This window comes from Nothobranchius furzeri, chromosome 5 (genome assembly GCF_043380555.1).
Source record: "Nothobranchius furzeri strain GRZ-AD chromosome 5, NfurGRZ-RIMD1, whole genome shotgun sequence".
Lineage (NCBI taxonomy): Eukaryota > Metazoa > Chordata > Actinopteri > Cyprinodontiformes > Nothobranchiidae > Nothobranchius > Nothobranchius furzeri.
Window position 1 is genome coordinate 4961526 of NC_091745.1, and position 24156 is coordinate 4985681.

Consider the following 24156-nt stretch of genomic DNA (forward strand, 5'->3'; position numbering starts at 1 on the left):
CGGCACTCTGAAGTTTCAAATGCGGTACTCTGGCCACAGAGGGCGGAGGGGGTCTGAGTGACATTTCATCAACCCCAAAGGGTCGTTTTAACACATACCGGGCCAAGAAAATGATATGAAAATATGAAAAAGTTGCATAGAGTCTGTTTAATAGATGTTGCTGTAATCCTGATTTTAATCTCCAATTCTGATTAATGTGCTTCTGAGTGGATATTTCGACTCCTGTCCCATGCTTGTATTGAACACATCACACCCTGAGAGTGCAGCACTGGCTTCTCTGCTCTTGGGGCTTTTTAGCCTAACAGGATTGCTTTGCATCATTTATACGTTTGTGGACTTTGGCACAAAAGGGCCTTAAACAGATAAATGTTAGTGTGGTTTAAATGCCCTGTCACGGAGGCTCTGAAAACAGATTAAACAATGGTATTTGTTTAGACCTCTCATATTTTAAAATCTTTTTTAATGCACTTGTCTTAATATTTGGTGTCGTTCTTGTTGACAAAAGTTCCATTCAGTCATGATGAATGGAGAATTGCTAAGTGTGTTTAACGATTTTGTGCATCCAAAGCTTCACATCAGGAGAGTGGATGCTTAGTTATTCTACATCCTTTGGGCTTTTATACATAGCTGTTATTTTAAAATTTGTTTTAAAGAACGCACTGTTTAATTAAAGGCCTAAGCTTTCTTGAGGGAATGCACATTGCACACAGCCTAGAGATCTAGACCAACCGGCAGGACAAAAAGATTTTGCTCTGCAGGTTGGTCTAGCCTCACTTCATTGTAGCCTCAGCAGGTCTACCATTGACCTAAGCAATCTTGTTTCTTGCTATTCACAGTGCTCTATGTCTGTAAAAGATGTTGGGCGGGCTTAGCACCAGGGCTGCGATGGAGAAAAACTACAAAGATGGCGTCAATATCTATGTCTATAGGAACAGCGCTTGTTTGAAATGGCCTTGGCATCAACTTTTGATGATTGTCACTCGGGCTTTTCTCTGAGACATGACCAGATGGAGGTTCCTAAGTCACGATGTATTTGTTTCTTCTTCTTCATCTTTTTCTATGTCGACGATGGTGTGTAGCGGACGGCCCCATTAACTGATTGCCATGAATACATCAGGTTGTTTGTTGCTCTGATTGGTCCTAGACCAGACCATAATACAACATGAATTATGGAGGGGTTTCCACAGCATTGTTGGTGTTGGGAGTTTAAAAATGCATATTTTAAAACCGTGTCAATGCTGCTTATTTTCATTTTCTTCTCATCCATCTTCTCCAGCAACTCATCCAATCTTACAAAAGCTGGTTGTTGGACAATGTCAGCAGAGATATCATTTCCCATTGGGTTAAGCCAATCAGCCAATTCCGAGTACTTACCCCAGTATAGTAACTCTGTTGGAAAGTGGTCCTTTCAGGCCTGCCCTGGGAACAGAAAACGTGCATGTTGAGAAGGTCTAGTACATCTGGAATTTAAATTGACGGTGTGTATTTTCCACTTGTTACAAATCAGTAAATGCCTTTTGTCCTCATGGGCTCCTGTAGAAGGAAACATGGCATCTAATATGGCGTCACCCAGACACTTAGGCTCAATCCCAATACTCGCACTGCACTCTGCGGTCTTCAGCAAAGTGCGCAGTAACGCTTCGAGTGCGTGGTACACAAGTGTGTAAATAATTGCCGAATTGAGACTGGGAGCACTGGTCGCTGTGCTATTATTTGTTTAAACTTTAACAACTTTCGAGCAATCAAACTATTATCTGAAGTATGTTTACATTTGTTGCTGCTTTGTCTAAACGTTTTAGAGCATCAACTAACCATCCTAAAATGAACTACCGTATTGACCCGAATATGGGACGACCCAGATTATAAGATGACCCCCCCCTTTCCAAGACTAATCTTCAGGAAAAGAAAAAAAATCACGTTTTAAATCAAATATTTTTATTGACAATTTGGGAACAAATACTGATAAAAAATACTATTTTAATGCAAACCATCAGAGCTTTGCTGAAATGTGAAATCAAAAGTCAAATGAGGCTTTTATTCACAGACATCCTCTGCCTCGCTCTACTCACTCACTCATGCTACTGCGAGGTGTCCCATCAGGTCGCTGCACCTGCCCATTCCTCCCATTGAACATCATCCTCACTGCCATCTAATACATCCATGCATGCAATGTCCGACGCCTCTGCTGAATTGACCACCGTCATCTTAAAGTTCGCATAACTCTGCCTTAGTAGCCCCACTTTCGGTCCACTCTGCTCCGGACCTTTCTCCTGTAATGACTCCAGACAAATATCAGCATGTGAACGCTTACCCTGGGTTTCCACAGGAGCCGTCAGCAGCATGTTACTGCAGCAGCACGTCTTGCTCGCGTAAACTGCTGCTTGGCCCTTCCCACGAGACGCGAAGCAGCATGGGAGCAGCTGTCACCGACCGAGCACGAAGTCACACGAGTGACTTCGTCAGTAAACACAACAACAAGCAGGAGAAAACTACAACATGCCTCCAAAAGGTTTGTGTTTTATGTTCTGTCCATTTTATAATCGCCAATACGGACCTGAAAAACAAAGGAGACCGCTAGCTAGGTGACAACTTCTCACGGGGACGCACAGTTAGTAACCTTTTTTAAAGTAAAGCAACCGGAAGGCAGTACGTTCTTTATTCTGAAAATCTCGGGAGCTTCTCTCCATTTCCGCGTCCGATTTCCTGTCGTTCATTCCCCAAAAATGTCGAACTTGACCCGTTTCAGAGGCGTCGCGCGTAGGAAATAGAACCGGCGCGTAAAGGCCGCGACATGCTGCTCCTGAGACGCGGCCGACTCGCGCTGCTGACGGCTGCCGACGGCTCCGGTGGAAAAGGTTCTGTTGACCACAGCGGTTCCTATCAGCAGCTATGACGTGCTGCTGCAGTAACGTGCTGCTGACGGCTCCCGTGGAAAGCCGGGGTAAGATCCCGATTATAAGACGAACCCACATTTTCAAATAATTTTCAATGAAAGAAACCTCGTCATATATTCGGGCCAATACGGTACTTTAATTCGAAAAAGGGGCGTGATCAACTTCCGCTTTTGATAATCGGGACACCCCAGGCACTCGCACCCTTGATCGGGATCGCGCAATTGGAGGGCACAAGTATGGAAGTGCGAGTACTGGTATTGGGCCTACGACCTGCTCATGTGTCTTTTAGACCTGATTTTTATGGTTCTATGTTACAAAGCTGCCATTGTTTTTTAACAAATGGGCAACATTTAATTTATTTTCAACAAACAACATTTTTAAGGGTATTTCCAGAGATTAACTGTAAAAACTACACGTTGTCTCTTTAAAACCAAATAACATCAAACTGACTAGAAATCTTTAACACTTAAAAAAACATTTGACAGAAGATGAGGGGTCCAGCTATGGCAAGCAGCATTTGAATCTGTTGACAGCAATTACTCTGAAACAGAACCATCACTAATACATCCCGATTGGAGGTTCCCGTACCAGCAGTGTTATGATGAGGGACAGGAATTCACGTCAGCAGACAGACAATACCTTCCAGATGAATGTCTCTGTGTCAGACGTGTTGCTGTCAGCAGCAGACACACAACAAACCCTTATAACAGTCTCATCTGTTCAAACCCAATGAATGGACGGAAATGAGATGTTCCATTGATTCAGGCAGCTGCATGTTTAAGTTTTAGACTTGTTAACATTTCATCACATCCTTCTCCAGCACAGAATAAAGAGTTTAGATCTGCAACATCCAAGCGCTTGTTTGCACAAGAAGGATTTTTTTTTTTAACCCAAGGGCGATTTTGTTTGAAATCAACGCTCAAAATCTGATCTGAAATACAAACAAATTCCAAGAATCCACTGAACACCTCAGGCTTTTCAGCCATGTGCATGTAAAGATCCACACAGCAAACAACTGGGAACATGTTAAAGTTTAGTGATTAAAGACACTTTCTGGCTCATTTTCACATCATTATTTCAGCAATCAAGCATTTGGCTGGAATAACAAAAAGACGAGCTTCATTTTTAAATAGCCTCTTAGCATCACCCGGTGGGTTTTCTTTTCTTTGTTTTTTTTTTTTAGAGAAACTAAATTTTACAGTGTTTGTGTCAGATCCCCTTCAGAGAGTGGCAACAGAAGACATTAAAAAGTCTTTCAGATCAGCTTCAGTAAATGAACTGACTTGAGAGAGAATGGCTTTCATGTTCACTACTGTTTGGGGGAAGGTTTGAAACTGTGCAGTTTTGTTCTCCTTCTAGTGAGATGTAAATTTCAAAGACCAGCCATTATTCTCTTTGGGTTACGGACTTGGAATAACAATGTGCGTAAACAAATGCGTTGCTTTCAGATTGTCATTATTGTTGTTTTTCTCATCTATCTGCTGAGAAGCAAGGGAAGATATTTCCTCCTGAAATCAACTTTTTTTAGGGTTTACACAAAATCCTTCAGTTTGGGGATTTTTTAAAATTCTTTAAATGCATCAGAAAATAAGTTTTCTAATTTGTTACAAACAAATCCAGTAAAACTGCAGCAGTTTTATAAAAAGGAACATGTTATTATTTTATATGTTGTAATTCTAGTATGTGTTGGTGACAGTGAAACTATTAAAGGTGTGGAACACTGAAAACCCTTTTTTAATTATTATTTATGATTATAATGGGTCACTGAGTTTTTTATGCTGCCTGAACATGAAAATAGTCTCCTACACTTATCTTGTTCATTAGCTTATGATAGAAAATAGACAAACTCTAGGATTAGAAAAGTTTGACAGATCTACGTCACACTGTCACATAACATTCATGGACTCACCCATCTGGACTCACGGCAAGGAAGGCAGTTGTTTTAACATCTGGGAATCAGCCAAGGACATCTCGACTAGCAGAAACTAACGTTAGCATTAGCAACTTCACCACATAGCAGAAGCTCCTCCAGGTTTACTTTTGGAGATAAAACATCAGCTTGCAAGTCAGTAGTAGTAGTTTGCTGTTATCAAATCTGAGGTGAGGAAATAAGTCTCCAAAACCTGCCGTCTGAAGCTCAGCTTTGATGCGGGTCACTGGTAAGCTCCTAGAAATGGTGCACAAGTATATTTTTCCCCAGACAACGACTTACAAGGCATTAATTCCAACTGGAGACCACTGAGCAAGATATGGAGCTAGTTGAAATCAGAAACAGCAGATACACAATAATTATGACTGTACAATCTCTGATATTATGATAACAAAAGGCAAATAATTTTCTTGAATAAGCTATGGCTGTTTCAAATCTACTGACATGTCTAACTCAGTGTGGGGTCCACATTACTAATGCTTCACCCACTCAGGAGTTTGCTGTGTCATTAGACGCAACACAGTGGTCACTATAGTCTGATGTTGCCGTACAAATAAATGAAGAATTTATTGTCTTTTGTGTAAAAAAAACCTAACTTTATTCCATCCACCCCTCCCTTCCTACACAAATTTCAATACATCCCCATGCAATCAATGCCAATTTTGGATTATTGCAAATGTCAGTCCACCTTTTTAGGTCAGTTTACTGCTTTTGAGAGCATACATTGGTCGTAATTGATATTCTGATATTCTGGCATACTGAATTTAGGACTTTCAATAGTTGTCAGTTATAATCAAAAATTGAAAGAAAGAAACATTTGAAACCAGTCTCTGTGTAATGAATGAGTCTAATAAACAAGTTTCACTTTTTGAATGGAATTACTGAAATAAATCAACTTTCTCATGATATTGTAATTTTTTGACCAGCACCTGTAAGGCCTGTTTCCACTATCAGACCTGCACAGTATGCGCTTGTCTCCATTTTCTGGGCCATTTCAGCGACCCTCCGAATACCTGAGCTGGGGAATGAATGGGCTGGTAGAGTCTCCGAGTCAAACTTGTGACTGCATGCTGCTTGGTTGTAACTCAGGGGGAATGATATCAGCAGATGTTGCCAAACAACTGGCACTGATGACATGGAGTGGAAGAAAAAGAAAATAAGCAACGTTCATGCTGCCTTTAAAATGGCATTTGTACACAGAGAAATGTGGCAGAAATCCCTCTACAATGCTAGTATTAATGCTGTGTTGGTCACCTAGAGCACTGTTAAAAACTGCAGCTTGCTTCACCAAAGCAGAGGCAGAATCAGGGAGCCTTTGGTCATTCCGAAGTTGTCAGCCTGTGTAAACAAGCTGACATGACCATGTTATTTTCACAAAAGATTATGTGATGGTGGTATAAAGGGGTTGTCGGGTGGTCTCTGCGTTGTCAACCCGCTGTTGATCTGGTGACCTTTGCTTCAGCTCTACTGGCCAGAAGCTCCCGGCTCTCTGCATTGCTCCAGTTGGCCATCTCAGCAGATTCTGTTTACAAATGCAAAAGGGACTTCCCACGTTTACTTGTATTTTACATATTGTTGCTGGCCGGTGTTCCGTGAACATTCCACATGCCATCATGACAACATCTGTTGAGCACAGGCACAATCTTCATTCACAAATCCGGTGTTGTGGTAATATCGAGCTTAGTGGCAAGAATGGCCCAAAACTTTCGCCACACCATGCCACCAATGTGCATTTAATCGCGGCATGGTGCTGACATGCTGCCACAGTCTTTTGAAATTAGCTGGTGTTTCTTCTGGTCATTGAACGCTACTTCTTATGTCACACTAAGGCTGGGCAATCTTTCAATAACGATATATATTGATCAATAGACATGTGCAAGAAAAAACCCCAATAAAAACATGAAGCTCAGGAGGGAGAGCGGGTTGTCCAATAATCAGAAGGTTGCAGGTTTGATCCCGGCTCTGACCCGAGAATTCTGCTGTTGTGTCCTTGGGCAGGACACCTAACCCACCTTGCCTGCTGGTGGTGGTCTGAGGGACCAGTGGCACCAGTGCTCGGCAGCCTCGCCTCTGTAAGTGCACCCCGGGGCAGCTGTAGCTACATTGTAGCTCATCCCCACCAGCGGGTGGATGTGTGTGAATGGCTGAATGACAGATTGTGTTGTGAAGTGCCTTGGGGGGTTGTAGAACCCTAAGAAGGTGCTATACAAATACAGGCCGTTTACCAAAAAAATTCCTTTTTCCATTATAGCCTATCGGGTAGCGTGATACTAGAGTCATTACTTACACCGCAGAAACACAGAGCCAAGCACACTCCGTCACCAAGCCCTCCCCTCTCAAACCTAAACAGACAGCAATGTGACTTAAGCAAGATGCTGCAGCAAGGAAAGGCAGAAGAAATATTCCAAAAAAAAAGGTTACAGTTCTTCACTAGTGTGGTAAATCTTTCATACAAGTCTGACAAGAAACAAACAACAGTGGTTTGCAAAATTTGCACAGAATAAAGTCTGGTAGCCAACCAACCAAATCGTTCTATCATCAAGTAATGACATAAAATGGCCAGGGCACATTTACATATTTTCTACATTTTCTTTTATAAGTTTTCAATAATTATTGATATTGATCAATATGATTATTTTTATCAATAAGCTTTTTTTTTTTATATCGTCCAGCTCTATGTCATGCAGCTGCTCTGCTGGGCCCCTGAATGGCTTAAACGACTGGTCCGTAGACGTCTTTTGGTGCACATCGCTGCCAATACATTTGGGATATAGTGATGTCTTAGCAAAGTCGTGAAAGGGACGGTTTTGTGTGGAGGCACAATGGCTGAAAGAACTGAGCCATTGTATTTTCCCTATCACCATCCCCCTTTCCAGAACTCATATATTGGAAACAGTTATTATTCCCAGATCTTTGGGTTTATCAGATTTACAAAGTGAAAAAAAAAAACTTATTTTTTTTAGCCTTTTTTTTATAATGCACAGAAATAAAATCACCATATTAACTATGTACTGCCCTTTCCACCTTCAGCTGGTCACAAAGGTTTTATTTGAGCTCATACTGCTTCTGCATTATGAGCAGGGAGGCGGTTTGGGTTAAATGCTTCAGGGAATTCCAATTTGAATAAAAGATAACGATGCATAACATCAATAATTCATGTGTACAGGCTCTTTTAGAGGTCTGTTGAGCCACGTTAATGACTGAATGGTGTCGAATAAAGTCTCCTCAACTTTCTGTACATGCTTTGTGAAGCTTGTTCCTCTGTTATATTGGTGATGAGTTTCTCTGCTTACTTTTACACATAATTAACATGTGGTATATTAGCATATCAATACAGGCAAACATTACCAAAGATATTTCTGACATTAAAAGCCTTTACTGCATGCCACCTTTCCTGTCAGAGTCTTAAATTAAGATCACTGAATTAGAGGTGCAATAGAAGCATATTGTAGTACCATATATATATATATATATATATATATATATATATATATATATATATATATATAGATAGATAGATAATTCTTAATTTCTAATGCCAATGGAAACCAATACCAATTTATATTTTAATTTAATTTGAATGCTTTATTGAAAACAAGATGATCAATCTCAAGGGACTATTCCTCTTACTAAAAATATAGTAAAGATATGTGGGGTCCTCCTCTGACAAAAAAAAAGAAAGAAGACAAACTCAATTTTAAGTAACTAACATCACATCCGTCTTATGATTCATGCTTCATGTTGAAACATCATCAGTGCAGAAATATGGCAGTTACTTCAATTTAAGTCAGCCAGTTGTGCCAAACAAACAAAAATTCTCACATCTATGTCTCGGATCTGTCCTATTTTGACTTATGTGAAGGTTGTGTCATTAAAAGAGTTCAAACTGTTAGGTTCTGATATTACATTTTAATGCTATTATCAGCAGATAATAATGGTTGCCTGATGATCGGATATTGGATAACATCGCTACAAATGATATATTTTCAATTTGTTGGTTCGAAGTGTGCTTAAAAAATTAGCTTTATTGAATCTGTCTGAACTTGTTTTGTTTATTTTGCGGTTTTTATGGTAAAGATCACAAAAACAATCCTAAAATGATGAAACTCTAATTCAAGTAGTCATTTCTAGGTACACAGGAGCTAATAATAATAATATTTCTTTTACTAATTTTCATTGTTTTTTCCAGGCATGCACCATGCTGCGAGCCCATCAACCCATATTATGTCAACACCGGCCATGTTCTGGCTCCAGCCACCAGCGCCAACGATAGTGAGCAGCAGAGCGTGTCCAGTGACGCAGACACACAGTCTCTCACTGACAGCAGTGTGTACGTAACACACACACACACACACACACACACACACACACACACACACACACACACACACACACACACACACACACACACACACACACACACTATTGTTTTCCAACTGTTTAAGGAGCAGCAAGGCTTTTATCCAAACTCTTCCAGATTTGCACAAAATTGTGTTTGAAGCTAAAAGGCTTGATCCTGAGCTCCCAGCACAAGAGAGAGAGTAAAAACCAGTATGACCTTTATGGAGTTATACCGTCATGCAGGTAAAATCATGTAGCAGTGATCGGATTAACCACTTGTGGTGCAGCAGGGACGCCGGACCCGTGCCGCTGCGCTGGATAACAAAAGTTGTTTTAGGTGTTTCTTTCAGGCTAAAATGCTGTGAGAAACTTTCATCTTCAAAGCTGCCTCTGTTGTTTATTCATGAGGATGTTTTATGAAAATGCCTTTGTTCTTAATTCCAGAGATGGAGTTCCACCCTACCGATACCGCAAACAGCATCGCCGAGAGATGCACGAAAGTGCCAAAGCAAATGGGCGAGTGCCACTACCTCATTTTCCAGTGAGTTATTCACGGTTTATTTCCCCTTCCCTCTCACTTTCCTCCTCTACACCTCTCTCTTTGTAACTGTCTGTCTCTGCCTAAATTTCTCTGCTTCACCATTGGAGATGTGCATATTTAAGCTCTGCTGTGTCGTGCCGCCTGTGATGGAGTATAAGAATAGCTGATGGTGAAAGAGAAGGTTGTCTAAATGCAGCTTGATGCCTGCCTAAGCTCGCTGAAGCCTAGCAGACATGATTCCTGCTCCGTGACAGCCTCGTGCCTCCCTCTGCAGCTCCCGTCGTAGGAGAACCTCGGCCCTAATTAGGCCTGCGAGTAAAGTCGAATTAAAATCCTGTTGCAGTGTGTGAGTATACTATAAAGTAATGTGTCAGTCCCAAAACGGTAACTCACATTTTTTGCACAAATAAATTCTGGCTTTGTTAGCTGGAAGAATAATGAATGAGCTTGGAGGTTTCTTAAAACTGGTTCCTGATCAGGTGTGAACCGCTTTGAATAAACATGACTGCAGCACTTAGAGGAGGTAAGGCGCAACGCTTGAGTCTTTATTAAGAAGATTATACATGCAGGCTGCGTAAAATCTTTGTTTTCATCACCTTGTTAGGCTAATGTTTGAAGTGTAAAATGAAGAATTGTACCATCAAATGAGTTCATGTGCACTAAACCATACCTCCGCTGAACCGTCCCCTTCTAGCATTGGGTTAGCTTAACACATTTTACTATCTCTTATAATACATTTCATTTGTACGAAGCCATAAAATAGGCTTTATTTACCAGTTCATGCTTCATTATGAAGTTTTTGGTTAAACGCGGCACGTTTCAGGTGTGACCCCTTAGTGTGTTGGTGCGCTAAAGATAGGGTTGGGTTTTATTTTTGATGTAACACGCATCCAGATCATGTCAGGTGCCACCTTTACCATAGGGTTAAACAGCACTTCACACACAGTATCAGTGTAAGGCATTTGGTATGTTTCAAAATAAAAGACAAATTCAGATCTGCGAGTCTATGGAAACTTCATGTCTTTATCGGTGACCAAAGGGCTCCATTCAGTGTTTCCCCTAGGAATTTTTACATTTGGGGGGGGGGGGGAGATTATGACACGTCTCTAAACAAAGTAAAAATTTCTAGTGCAGATTGGAGACAACCCATAGAAGCACTGATTTGATCTCATTTCAGAGAAAAATAGAACAGGTCAGATGCACCTAATAAATACAATTACTAACAAACTCAGGAATCTTTCTTTGCTTCACTGTTCTGGTGCTGAAAATATCACTCATGCGGATCAAAGGAGATACACAGATGAATGCACCTCTTATTTATTATTTGGAGACTACATTTACTGCAGCTGGCAGAGGCAGAGATTTTTTCTATTGATACACGGAGTTTACAGAATCATTTTAAATTTTAATAGGGGAAGACTGCAGGAGGGAGCGGTAAAATACAGGGGGTCCCCAGCAAAAACAAGAAACTTTACGAGTCTGATGAAACCCGTTGGTTTTCCATCAGGCAGTCACGGGGCAGCTCCAACGACCCAGTGGCTGTGCTGGGTCAATGTTATCGAGCCCAGTCCGGTACCGGCTCGGCCGTGAACGAGCCGAGGCGACGTCGTGCTCTGCTTAAGAAGCGGTGTTATTTTCCCGCTTCAGAAGAAGCGTCCAACGTGTTTTTACGCTTTCTCCGAGACATGTCACGTCGCTAAGTTGTTAGCGCCGCGCGCTAACACGTCAATAGTGCAGCGTAGCCTGCTGGAGGTTTTAAGGGTTCCGATGAAAACACCCGACCTCTCAGGCTGCTCACACATCGATCTTAAGTTGTCGCTGTTGCGCTCACGCCGTAATACAGTATTAGATGTGGTTAAAGTCAGACATGAAAAAATAAATACATTTTACATGAATAAGTGATGCTTAGCCTGGCGGGGGGAGGAAACCCTGTCAAGATCGTCAACACTCGTTTATCTTAACGCTATTGAAACATGTAAACCAAAAAGCATTATATCCACTGCTACCTTTCTAATTTTAAACTCAGTAACTTATGCTGTAACTTCACCTCGCCCTGCCTTCTCCTCCTTGCTGCCCGCTGTGATCACAAGTGACAACATAGTAGTTCCCGCTGCTTCTTTGGGAAACAGCGCCAAAACAAAAAAATAAAAACTTGGGATCTTGTAGGCGTGGCGGTGGGATTTCAGCCGTGGCAGGCTGCCACGGCTACATCTTTGTAAGGGAAACCCTGCCATTGCTTCTACATCTATTGTAGGGAGCATCGGTGTGTGTAGCATGAACCATGAGACTATTATCCTGGCAGTGGAGAATCGCAACACTATTTATGACCTATGACATCACCAAAAAGGAGAAAGTATGGACAAAATTATACGGAATGGATGGTGAGTTTAGCAAATTTATATTAAAAAGCTATTTTTAAGGTTATAACGTCATTTCTCCTGTGAATTTGTGATCTTGTGAGACCAACACGCACCATGGGACAGCTGCCCCGCGGCTGAAACGCTTCTGGGGGGATTAAAGTGCTCCCAAGCCACGCCGCTGCCGTAACACACTGCGCTCACACGTCATGTAAATTGGGAATTAGAGATAAATGACAAATACTCCTTTCTTAAAAAGAAAAAAAAAACACAAGAACATAGATGGTTGATTATAATTTTATTAAGGTGCTCTTTAACCTTTTTAACCTGCCATTCCTTCATGTTCATCAGCTGATTCTGAATGGCCTTCGCCATTAACACCGACCTGGGTGATGTCAACACACCGATGAGATCCTCTAATGGGCTGATCGGAGGCAACAGATCAGCACATATTATATTCTTGTTAATTCTGGCACTGAAAAGATGGAGGCAACCTCATTTTATTTTTATTGTCTTTCTCCTGTTGGAACTTTTTGCAAAAATGTGCACGGAAATGCGCTAAAGCTGCTCGCAGCTCAAGGTTCAAGTCATACTTGGCGAGAGTTACGAGGGGATGCTTTGGAGGTTTCGGACCATTAGCACAAACGTGAAAACAGAAACTGTTCCCTCTGCAGTGAAAGAATGCCTAGCTCATTGATTTCTGGGTGTGATGCAGTGTTAAAAAGATCCAGATTTTCCTGACCGCTGCTTACAGTTGGACATTTCCTCCTGCAGCGCACCAACCGGATTCCTAAGGATATTCACGTGGAGCCAGAAAGGTTCGCCACGGAGCTGATCCGGCGGCTGGAGGGCGTCCTGAGGGAGAGGGAGGCTCGGGAGAAGCTGGAGGAGCGACTGAAGAGAGTCCGATTGGTAGGATCACTTTTTTTTATCGTTTCTGGAAGAACAAGCGGATTCAGTGTGATTCCCTTTAGCGTGTCTGAGGGAGTGATTGTTTCACACTGAAGAGCATTGTCTTCCAGCTCAATTGCAGTTAATGTAGTACAACACGGGCAGCACATGGACACAGCTGTGTGATAAGGAACTATTAAAGTCATGTGTGCTGATGGGAGCGGCCTAGCAAAATAATCTAACCCTAAAAAGTTAGATTTTAAGCTACCATAAGGCAACATCAAAGAATACCTTTTCCACTTTATTAATTTTAATTGCCTTAAATAAAAGACTGATTTAGTAAGCTGACTGTAGGTGAAGTATCAGTGGAGGCCAACAGACTCGGTTTGTGAGCCTGACAGTTGGAGGTGCGCGCCTGGCCATAAGGTTTATCGTTTTCAGAAACAAAGGAACCTTAAATCTGTCGGTCCTTAATGAAACGAATGAGGCCAGCCGTTTGAGAGGGCAGTGAAATATCCGCGATGAATCGCTTGGAGAGTTCTGGCCTTGGCCTGTCAGCAATCTGGCTTTGTGGATGAATCAGATGGAGCACCTGCATGTTCGGACACTCGTAGGCCTGGAAGAGTGAGCTGCCTGTTTGATGCCACTTGAACGCTGATGAAAAGCTTGCTGTCACCACAAACAAAATCCCCCTCAGTACTCGGTGCCAAGTATCGAGTCTCTAGGTGGACAGTTTATGTGGCAGCGGCTGAAAGGAAGGAAGCAGCCATCACAGAGCTTTAGGTTTGCTTCATGAAAACTTGGAGGCAAAGATGCAACGACTGCTTTCAGCGAGCAGTTCTCCAGGCGTCAGGAGGAGGACATGTGAGCTTTGGTTTCAGCTTTTTAAACAGCAGTAAGGTCTGAAGGGTTTAACTGAGAGATGAGCTGTTTTAGAGTGGAAGGAAGACCTTTCACTCTCAACAGTAATAATGCCTGTTACATACAAATACACCCAGATGAAGTGATTTAAGAAGGTAACTTCATCTGAAAGAAGGAGCCAAAATCACTTGTTTATGCTTAACTTAAATGGTCAAATGTATTACATTGACTGCAGCTAATTTTTTAACTGAATTATTTATTGTCTAATATAAATTTAAAAAAAATCACATAATATTCAGATTAAATGTATTATGTCATTATTTAACAATATAACTAGGGGTAGACGATACATTGGTCAGCCAGTGTAACAGGCCAACGTCTGTTCTGTTTAAAGTCAGGCGCGTCCTCGGGCAGCCTGGTGCTGTTGCAGAATTTCATTTAAATGTATTTTTACTTTTACTAATATCATCTGAAAACTCTAAATTTACTTTATTTAGGTGTCTGACTTTAACACTGAGCAGTGCATAAATTTAAGTTTTAACAGTTAGTTGAATTCGGAGTTCAAAAACTTATCCAGCTCCAGATATTTTGTGTATCAAACGATGTTATTGTTGACATTTTAGCACGAAAATAAGATGGAAAAAAATCTGGAGATCGGCCCATAAAAATCGGCAGTACATATGGACTATCGGCTGACCGTGTCTCCTACATATCGGCACCTGTATCAGCAATAGACCAGTGGCGTGCAGTCAGAAGGAGGCATGCCTCCCTTGCCATTGTAACAAGTACATTTCTAATATTGATTTAAGATAAAGTCAGTGTATCCAGTGACTGCTACACATTAGGTTTCTGTAAGATATCATCACGTTTATGGATCTACCTGTTTCCTGATCAAATATGCATGCAGAAGCGAGAGGAGAGTCAGTGACGAGCCTGACTCTGCTCTCACAGACCCGCCCTGCACACACCAACTGATTAAGGCAGAGCGCATGTGTCATCTCTCTGAATCAGGTGTGTGCAGCGGTGCGCCCTCTGGAGGCAGAGATGAGAGCTGCCTCTATTCTCACAGTGCAGCGCCGCACACACTCACTGAAACGGGAAGGGCCTCCTCTGCCTCCTCTGACCACACGTCACTGCTCTAAACATAATGCTAATAAACAAATAACGGGCCGTTGCCACCCGTGGATCGTCCACTAGGGGTCAGTAGACATGTGCAGGACTAGATATGGCAGGACTGTGTTGAAAGTACTAATCCTGATGTTCCTTCTGGACACTTTAAGGCCAGGAGTGCTTTGATGCTAAACACTTGTCTACAACAAATGAAGTTACAGATTGGTTCTAAATAGAGCTGCACAATGTATCGTAAATATATCGTTATCGCGATATCAGCATGCGCAATATGCATATTGCAAAGAACAGATAAATATCGCAATGAGTGGTCAGCTCAAATGTTTGCTACACATAATGCATTCTGTCAATCAAACTGAAGCATTATGTTTTTTTTAACAAATCAAATAAAGCTCTTCTCCCATTTGGCCAATCGGGTGGGTTCTCATAGGTTAGATGCCCGCCCCCGAGGTGGACGGCACTTAATTGTGATTGTTGCAAACGCTTGAGTTAGCTTTGTTCTGCTCTTTCTGCTGATTCTGCTTTTCCCCAGGATACACTGATTGCCTTTTCTCCCCCCCCCCCCCCCCCCCCCCCCCCCTCACATCTTTTGCTGTTCTCATTTTAATGATATTTTTGGTCATTTTTTATTTCTTTGTATATGATCGTTTTTGTTGCTGAGTTAAGTTTTTATTTATCGCAAGTAATATCGTCATCGCAATATTAATCACTGTTATCGCATATCGCAGGTTTTCCTAATATCGAGCAGCCCTAGTTCTAAATCAGATAGACATATTACTGTTTAGGTTGTTGTAATCCCATATAGGACTAAAGATGATAACGGTTCAAACTGACTTGCCAAGAGAAAACATCTAAGTTCTTGGAAACTAAATTTTAACATGGAGACCAATCTTTGCTATAACCCTGGCCTCATCTGTAAAATGAACATTAAAATGAAGGATTTGCTGAGAGAGAGAGAGAGAGAGAGAGAGAGAGAGAGAGAGAGAGAGAGAGAGAGAGAGAGAGAGAGAGAGAGAGAGAGAGAGAGAGAGAGAGAGAGAGAGAGAGAGAGAGAGAGAGAGAGAGAGAGAGAGAGAGAGAGAGAGAGAGAGAGAGAGAGAGAGAGAGAGAGAGAGAGAGAGAGAGAGAGAGAGAGAGAGAGAGAGAGAGAGAGAGACGAGCATTTACCATTTTTCGAGGACCAGGCTTCAAAATAGGCCTAGGGCTTAAGGGGTCTGAAAAATAAATCATCCAGTTGGTTGATTCGGACCACCAACTGATTTTTGGGCTCATATTACCTTTTGCAACAATAGTGGGTATTCTTTCCATCCTTGCACATCCTTCTCCTGCTCTATTTGTGCCTTCTTGTTCAAACCTAATATAAATGCTAGCAGCACCTCACCTGGTAAATCCCCCCGAAGCAGTTCTGTCACAGCACTGTTTCGTCGGTCGGAGCTGAAGCTGCTCGTGACATGAGGTGGCAGAAATGTGCTGTCTGCACACTGAGGGCTCGTTCACAGCCTTCTGCAGTTAATTTAAATAGTAAAAAACTAGCAAATGTGTCATTTTTAGGTGTGAAGAAGCATGGTTTATGTAATATTAAAAAAAGAAAAGGTTTGTTGAAAATGGCTGGTTAATTGATACAACGTGTTTATGTTTTCTATTTCTCTGTTGTGTTTTTTTTGTGTATATTTAAGGAGGAGGAAGGTGATGAAGTCACAATGTCCTCAGCTTCATCGTTACCCAGTCACAGGTTCCCCCCTGGTGCTTACTCACTGAATTACAACCCCCGTTACGCTGACACCACCTACAGCGGGCCGTTTGTTAGAGACGCTCATGAGGAGAACCCCGAGAGCATCTTGGATGACCACGTCCAGCGGGTCATGAAGACACCCGGCTGCGAGTCTCCAGGGACTGACCGCTCCCCAGACTGCTTACCAGGAGTCAAAGGGACGGGACAACCAGGCCAGGGTAGACATGCAACCAGGCAGTCCATCCATATGCATCACCATAAATACGTCCATCACACGCATCAGACAGGTGGGGGAAAGTCCAGGGAGCAGATGGAGGCTGAGATGGCCTCACGCAGTGGCTTTCCCTGGAGTGTGGAGACTAGTTATTATGGCTCAAAGTCCCGTAACTATGGAGATGGTATTGGATCCAACCCTCCAGAGCACACGGGGTATAGGTGTGGATCAAACACTTCCCGTCATTCAAGCAAACATTGTTCTTCTTGGTTTTATGCTCACCGGTCTTTTGTTTTGTTTTGCAACAGCAAAAGTGGCTCTCAGTGTAAGAGAGCAGTCAAGAAAGGTGACGAAGTTCGACCTTACGATGGTCCCGGACCTGCAGAGGAAATGGAGAAAAATCAGAAGATCCTCCTGTGGCTAAAGGAAGGGCAAAAAGAAATGGTCCAGCACAAGAGAAGTCCATTCGGGTCAGTGATCACCGTTCTGTTCATTGCTTTTTTTCGTTCCCTTGCTGCATCACGTCTCTCTATGATTTCCTTAGGAGTGTCAACGGCTCCAAGAGGAACCAGAGCTATGAAGGATCTCACCTCAGCTCTGCAGACCGGCCAGCTCCTTCACACCCAGGATCCAGCGGTCAGCAGCGCAACAACGTACAGCCGTTTCACCCCTTCATCCAGGACCCCACCATGCCCCCCAACCCAGCTCCCAGCCCCTTAATCCAGCTGGAGGAGGTTTGTCGGCGGCTTGAGGAGGAAAAGATAAAGTCTGGACCTTTACAGCCCAAGCAGAGGTAACAAGAAAAACATGTCTTATCCCTACTTTTATCTGGGTAATCAATCCGTGCAATCTTTCAGCAGGCTCTGCTCTGATGGGCTCCTCTACGCCGCTACGGTTTTTGTTCTGTCAACTCTGGGCTTCTTCTGGTCTAAATTAGGGTTCTTTTGTCCCTCAGGTATGTGATGGAGGTGATTCAGAGGGGTCGCACGGCCGTCCGACCTGCACCTGCCCCTCCACTCAACGTGGTGCCTGCTGTTTCAGACTGCGAGCTTTCTGAACCCGAGTATGTCAGAAATCCTCCTTTATCATCAAAACAAGGGTTTCTATTCACCTTGTGCTGTTTATTTTGTGTCAGGAAACTTTAATGAATAATAATAGATGTTCAAGTATCAGTGAACCGGTGTCCTTCTGCATTGTTCATCGCTAGAGATGCACAGAAGGGCGTTATCACTCATATCCTATGGCCTTATGCTTCAGCGTTACCATGACAACGTGCAGCCTGAATTATTTATCTTATTGATTTTGAAGAAAAGGATGTTTCAGTCATCATGGTAAAAAATAAGTTTCCCCACCCGACCGTAAAAACCAGATCAGACTTCAAGGTCGAAAGCGCGAGAGCTTTTTACTTTATTTTCCACAAAGAAGAAGCCGTGCAGAGGAAGTAAAAGTGTGTTTTCTGTGTTCCATCACAGACGAAGTAGCTGGAGAATTACAGAGCGGGTCAGTTTTTGATGTTTTGTGAGTAAGGTGTAGGTTTGATGTGTGGTTGGAGGAGAGACGAGTGTAAAGGAAAGATGAAAGGCAAACTCGTGCGGCTGACTCGTTTTTTCAGTCCTCCCATCAGAGATGAGGGCTCGCTGCAGCAGGTCGAACCTCATAGAACCGCAGGTCCCTTGATGAGGAAATGAGAGTTTAGGAGAGAAATCCGCGAGATGAATGTTTTTACTGCACTGAGTAACGTTTTCTAAGGAAGGACTAAAACAGCTCTGCTCCTCGGGCTTTTAAATCTCAATGATCTTTTTCAACACAAACATTTTCTACGTTTGATCAAATTGTCAATAACAGCAGATAGATTCTTACTTGGCACTTCACCAATGCGGTAGTTTTGAGGCTGTTTGCTGCCCTTATATAAGAACAGATTTGAGTGTAAAATGCCCCAGCCTGAGGTCAGCCTGATGAGCTCTGACTCGGGGGAGGATTCATCATGTCACATGAGTGTCACCATCTGTGGATGACCAGATGGGTGCAATGTTGTGTGATATACTCCCATGCCAACATTTTGACAGGTGACATCATGCAGCTGAATATATAACATTTTATCAACCCACAAGCCGCATTTTATTTTTAAAAGTAGCTTGTTGCTTTTTCTATTTTAATGATGTTCTTGTAAAAAGCTATTTAAAGAGCAAGTCACCCCCAAATCAACTTTTTTTTCTGATAAACTACATAAATGTGCGTCTAATCGTGCTGCAGACACGTGTAGTCAATAGTTTTGCACTTTACTGCATTTTAGTTAAAATTTAAACTTTCTGCCTAAAACTGTCAGTGTTGTGCCGTTGTCAGGTAAAAACCCTGCACTGCTGTTGAATATAAATCTGCCATCGCTATTGGCTAAGAGGTACTCTAGAATGTTAGCTGGTACCATATGATGTCACAATGTTGTTGTGAGCCTGTGTGTGTGTATTTGTTAGCGGCTCCGCCCTCTCGGTCTGCTAGGCAACAGCATTTGTTGCATTTTTCAAACAGGAAGTGGGAGCAGACTAATACTCTGGTAGGGGTGACTTGCTCTTTAAGCTACACACTGGGAAAAAACACAACAACAAAACTATTGCAAGGTCTGACGTTTTTCTTAAGGCTCCTCCCTACACTCACAGGATCTGCTGGTGGCAGAAAATGGTAGCACAATGGTTACTGTAAAGAATATAGAATTCAGTTTAAAGTTTTAGTCCTGACCTATAGAGCTCTTAACAACCAGGCTCCAAGCTACCTATCTGAGCTTTTATCCCCACACACCACCTCTCGGAACCTTAGATCCACATCTGAAAACCTCCTGGCTGTTCCTCGAACCAGACTGAAAACCAAAGGGGACAGGGCCTTTCAGACTATTGCACCCAGACTTTGGAACAGTCTACCTTCAAATCTCCGTCTCTCTAACACTGTACAGGTCTTTAAAAATCATCTAAAAACTCACCTTTTCATCCAGGCGTTCCCTCCCTAAATGTTTCAGAACGATGGCTTTGTTTGGGTTCATACCTTCACTTTGTTTATACTCATGATTTTATTTTCTACTTTATCACTGCTATTGTTTTTTGGATGTTTTATTGGTTAGAGGTATTTGCCCTGATCTTTATCATGTTGTACAGCGCTTTGTGATTTATATCTGTGAAAGGCGCTATATAAATAAACTTTTACTTACTTACTTACTTACTGTCAAGCATACATAATAACATAGTTATTTAACTTTTTTCTATCGTTGTCTGCACTTTTGCTTGTCACAACTCCTAATACAATGCGCCTATGTTACTTTGTAATAATTTAGTAAGGTAGCCAATATAGTGTAAATGTTTTCGGTGAAAAATAAAGCAAGTTGATAGCTTTCTTGTTTTTTCCTTAACTTGAAAATCAGCAGCTTAGTGCCAAAAACAATATTTGGAAACTCCACTAATAACTGGTCAAACTGTCAGAACCCGCCCTGAACCTTCTCAGACTCGCTCAGCCCTCACTCGTCCACACCCCCACCCCATTCCAGCCACTCACACGGGCATGCATCACTCTGCCAGCTGACAGAGGACAGCTGCGTTCACAGTCAACAGGTCCGTCACCAAAATATTTCCCAACTAAAACAGAACCAGATTTTAAACAAAACATTAAAAAAAACTCCTCAAACAAGATTTGTAAACACAAACAAAATGGGGCAATCAGTCTATGACACTAGGTCTGGCTTTGCTTCCTATTCAGCTGCTACAATCCTAGAATGCTCATTTGGTGCACAGAAGTGTGTCTGCAGATGGGCAGTTTATGATTGGATTATTAACAATGGGACGTGCGCAATGCTTAGATGAGCTTTTTCCAGGATTTTACATTTCAGACGCCATTAAAATGACTCATTTTTGACAAAATATCTAATTTGTTGGTAGCTGTCAGAATGTGAAGAGCATTTTAAGCAAAATAGCAAAAATGCTCCACAAACATATCATCAAACCCTACCTTAGAATACATGACAAAGGTTTAAAAGGTTTAAATGGATACTGGAATGGAATAATGTATTTATGACCACTTTAGTAACTGATCTGAATGATCACAAACATCTTTACTGATAATTATCACAATTTCTTCAAGAATCATTTTCACTTTCTCTCTCTCCTGATAACTTTTTGTTTTCATTGACTTTTGATGTGCTAATGCTAGTTTATCCGTTTAATTATCCACGAGGATAAATACAATAAAGTTTATCTTTCACCAAATACAATATTTACTAAGACATCACAATATAAGTATAAACACATTACTTGTGTGTGTGTGTGTGTGTGTGTGTGTGTGTGTGTGTGTGTGTGTGTGTGTGTGTGTGTGTGTGTGTGTGTGTGTGTGTGTGTGTGTGTGTGTGTGTCTGCTCCGTCTTCTCCATCCCCAGTGAGTCATGGAGGATGGCTGCTTATACTGAGCCAGGATTCTCTGGAGGTTTCTTCCTGTTAAAAGGGAGTTTTCCTCTCCACTGTCGCTGCATGCCTGCTTAGTATGAGGATTGCTGTATAGTCACTGACACTAGTCAGTGACTTGATGCAATTTGCTGGGTTCCTTATATAGGAAACATTATTTCTGATTGGCTTAATGAACTGTGAATTGGAATGTTTATTGTGTGAAGTGCCTTGAGACGACTCTTGTCGTGATTTGGCGCTCTATAAATAAACTTGAATTGAACTGAATTGAACTTCCCTCAGTTATTCTCACATTCAGATTTTTATAATTTACTATATTTATGAGGTTTTGGTTTGAAGCTCTCATGTAGACTTTTTTAAAGTTTTGTTGGTCAATTGTTCAAGCTGGCTTTTGTATGACCTTCACGCTCTCTTTATTCTGCTCTCCCCACCTATTCCACCTTCCTCAGGATCCACTGATTTCCCTCTTTCCTGTTCACTCTCTCTCTTAACATTTTTTTTAATCCCAATTGCCCATTTTTGCTCATTTTAATATATTTTTAAGCATTTTCTAAATGCTTATTTATATTTTTACAATTTTTGTTTTTGTGAAGCGCCTCGTGATTTTTATCTTGAGAGGCGCTATAGAAATGATATTTTCTTCTTCTTCTTTCGGCTTGTTTACACTTGTTCTACAGCTTTTTTCTTTAGGTTAAAGCAGTAACTCTTCTAACTATTAAATGCTGAAACAAAAGGCAATTTCTAAGTTGCTGTTATGTTTCCCGCTGACAGACATAAAGCCACTAAGAAGCAGCCTTGTGAGAACATCACGGTGGCGTATTACTTCTGTGAGGAGCTGATACCTTACAGGACCTCAGTCAGAGGGAGGGCGGTCACGCTGGGACAGTTTAAAGAACTGCTCACAAAGAAAGGAAACTACAGGTGGGATTAATGCTGCTCCATGAGTTTCAGTCCTTTTAGACGTAGAGTTTAGTTTGAGACTAAAAGGATTTTTATTCATATTAACATCCTCACATTTAGCTTTTAGGAAACTGCTTTAACAAGTAGATTTTTATGGTTTATCTTCTCAGGTATTATTTCAAGAAGGTCAGCGATGAGTTTGACTGCGGGGTGGTGTTTGAAGAGGTACGCGAGGATGACGCTGTCTTGCCGATCTTTGAGGAAAAGATCATCGGGAAAGTAGAAAAAGTCGATTGAAGTCGGAACGAGTGGAGGTGAAGAGGAAATGATTTAAGATGAAGAAACGGAGATCGGTTCTGGGCTGGAGGAAGGGGAAGCGCTGCCCTGTCGTGGTTTATGTATGTGGTTTTTGCTGAGTGTAATGTAGCTCTGTAAAGCTTTTTAGACAGATGAAGAACAAAAGTGCTTCTAAAGCTGCATATTTTTGATAAAGATGTATCAGAGGATTTCCTCTCTAAAGTAGCAGCACTTGTACTTTTTGTAGGTTCTGATATGTACAGTTTGTGTTAAAGAAAAACAATTTTTTATTCTATTCATCTATTTAAAATGCAAAATGTCATGTTTATAAAACATTTCTCTTGTTGAAGATGAAGAGACTCCTTTTAAAGAGCTGATTGGTAATTCATAGCTGGATATGTTTGTGCTCATCGAAGTGCTTTTGTTTGTTTATTTAGTCAAGCTGCTTGTTTATTCCGCTACAAACCATGTTTCAGCGAAGGCTTTTTAAAGGACGGAGCCACAAATAATCAGCAAGACTAAAGTGTGAGGCAGTTGTCATTTAGAACAGCCCCGCCTTTTTAAAGACTGATATGAAGTGTTTTTCGTTTCAGTTGGAAGCTTTTGGTGTACGAGGAAAGCTAAGCTCCAAACAAAGGAAACACTCCGTCTGTGCAGTTAATCAAGTTTGCATTTTGTTTTCAGCGCCAAACAATCACAACATCAATGTAATTAGAGCAAAAAAGATCATTGTTGACATCATTTGACACATCCTGATTTGCAAGCATGCTTTTAATTTGAAAGGCCTTTCAAATGATGCCTACATTGAAAGATGCACTTCCGTTAATTTTCAACCACACTCGCAGCAAATTATGTTTTCTGAGTTGAAAGTTAAGTTCAAATTAAACGGAGTCTAAATGTTACAAACGACTTATCTGACATGTGTGTCATCCTAAATATGCCTAAACGTTTTATTATAATTATATTTATTCTAGTGTTGTAAAAGTAATTTTCATCACCACGGATGTGTGCAACGCTGACACCTGCTGGTGTAAATTGGCGTCTGCAGTCTCTTTAAAGTGTGATCTCTAAATGTTAAATAATCATAATTTAGATTTTCCCCAACAGCTAGATTCTGGCGCAGCTTCCTACGCTACACAATTATATGGCTAGATACAATTTCCTTTTACAAATCAAGCATGCAAGGAAGCTTGTTGGGTAGTACTACTGTCAGAGGTTTCTGGTTATTCTGGTTTCTGCTTCACTAAAGCAGCATTGCTGACAGCTGTTTTTAGTCGTTTACCAACAACACACGTTTTTAATGAAGATGCCATTAAGGTAAACTGCCTCAGCAGACACTAGCTGCATTTGAAATGACAACGTGAGCCCATGCTAAATGGTAACTGATACTATTTGGCATGTAGAATGTTAAGAAGAAGGACTTTGCATTTAACTGGATGAGTATTTTGCATCATTGCTGAGATAAAGCAAGTTTTATTTAGATGTCTGATTATAATTGTGAAAAATTAATTTTTGGAAGCAAATTTGTGTTTTGGAAAGTGGCTATATCCTTTTGGAGCCAGCTTTCCTCCGATTTGCTTTAGATCAAATGCTAACTTTTGGACTTCCTTAAGTAGCCATATGGGCCATTCCCA

The 24156-nt window shown here is 41.5% G+C and overlaps 1 protein-coding gene across 6 annotated transcripts in view; it reads left to right on the plus strand.

Moving 5' to 3' along the window:
• Window positions 1–23881, plus strand: part of axin1 (axin 1) — a 44019-nt gene extending 20138 nt beyond the window's left edge. For 5 of the 6 annotated variants that reach the window (XM_054740147.2, XM_054740145.2, XM_054740146.2 and 2 more), the window contains 10 exons: window positions 2327–2509; window positions 9014–9154; window positions 9610–9706; window positions 12838–12975; window positions 16620–17110; window positions 17198–17359; window positions 17434–17682; window positions 17845–17952; window positions 22097–22246; window positions 22396–23881. In XM_054740147.2, coding sequence (XP_054596122.2) covers window positions 2327–2509; window positions 9014–9154; window positions 9610–9706; window positions 12838–12975; window positions 16620–17110; window positions 17198–17359; window positions 17434–17682; window positions 17845–17952; window positions 22097–22246; window positions 22396–22522 — 1846 coding nt within the window. In that variant the 3' untranslated portion in view covers window positions 22523–23881. The remainder of the gene's footprint in view (window positions 1–2326; window positions 2510–9013; window positions 9155–9609; window positions 9707–12837; window positions 12976–16619; window positions 17111–17197; window positions 17360–17433; window positions 17683–17844; window positions 17953–22096; window positions 22247–22395) is intronic. The other variant, XM_070551702.1, reaches the window with a different exon arrangement.
• Window positions 23882–24156: the final 275 nt, after the last annotated feature.